Here is a 769-nt window from a genome sequence, read left to right as displayed (position 1 = left end):
GCCCCCCCCCGCCCCCAGATGGCCCACTGTGTGACCTTGGTTCAGCTGTCTGTTTCATGTGACCACCTCATCGACAAGGACATCGGCTCCAAGTCTGACCCACTCTGTGTCCTTTTGCAGGATGTGGGAGGGGGTAACTGGACTGAGGTGAGAAGGACTATGGGGGTTAAAGTCGTGGAGGGATGCTAGGACTGTTTGAGGGTGGAAGGTACATGACTGTAATGCTTATTGGCTTCTTGCCCACAGCTTGGCCGGACTGAGCGAGTACAGAACTGCTCGAGCCCTGAGTTCTCGAAGACTCTGCAGCTTGAGTACCACTTTGAAACAGTCCAAAAGCTCCGATTTGGCATCTATGACATAGACAACAAGACACCTGAGCTGGGGGACGATGACTTCCTAGGAGGAGCTGAGTGTTCCCTGGGACAGGTATGTAGGTCCAAGGATTAGAATCCTTCAGACACAGGTTGAGTCAGAGCCCTGTGAAATAACCCAGAAAGCCTAGAACTTGGAGGTGGGGGTCAACAGGACCTAACCTTGTCTGAGATCTTGTTCCCCCATCCCCTGCCCTAGATTGTATCCAGTCGGATGCTAACTCTGCCCTTGATGCTGAAGCCTGGAAAGCCTGCTGGGCGGGGGACCATCACGGTAAGGCTGGGGTTTGGTGGGGGAGTGTGCTCATATCAGTGAGGAGGAATTCATGAGACGATACAGTCTCCTGCCTCCCCTACCTAGGTCTCAGCTCAGGAGTTGAAAGATAATCGTGTAGTGA

The 769-nt window shown here is 53.3% G+C and overlaps 1 protein-coding gene across 1 annotated transcript in view; it reads left to right on the top strand.

Moving 5' to 3' along the window:
- Nucleotides 1–769, top strand: part of RBM12 (RNA binding motif protein 12) — a 38,309-nt gene that overhangs the window by 29,433 nt on the left and 8,107 nt on the right. Inside the window, exons 4-7 of the mRNA XM_010855017.1 lie at nt 19–147; nt 247–426; nt 571–645; nt 733–765. Of these exons, the coding sequence (XP_010853319.1) occupies nt 19–147; nt 247–426; nt 571–645; nt 733–765 (417 nt within the window). The remainder of the gene's footprint in view (nt 1–18; nt 148–246; nt 427–570; nt 646–732; nt 766–769) is intronic.

This window comes from Bison bison, unplaced genomic scaffold, assembly GCF_000754665.1.
Source record: "Bison bison bison isolate TAMUID 2011002044 unplaced genomic scaffold, Bison_UMD1.0 scf7180017864352, whole genome shotgun sequence".
Lineage (NCBI taxonomy): Eukaryota > Metazoa > Chordata > Mammalia > Artiodactyla > Bovidae > Bison > Bison bison.
This window is presented reverse-complemented; position numbering and strand designations above follow the sequence as displayed.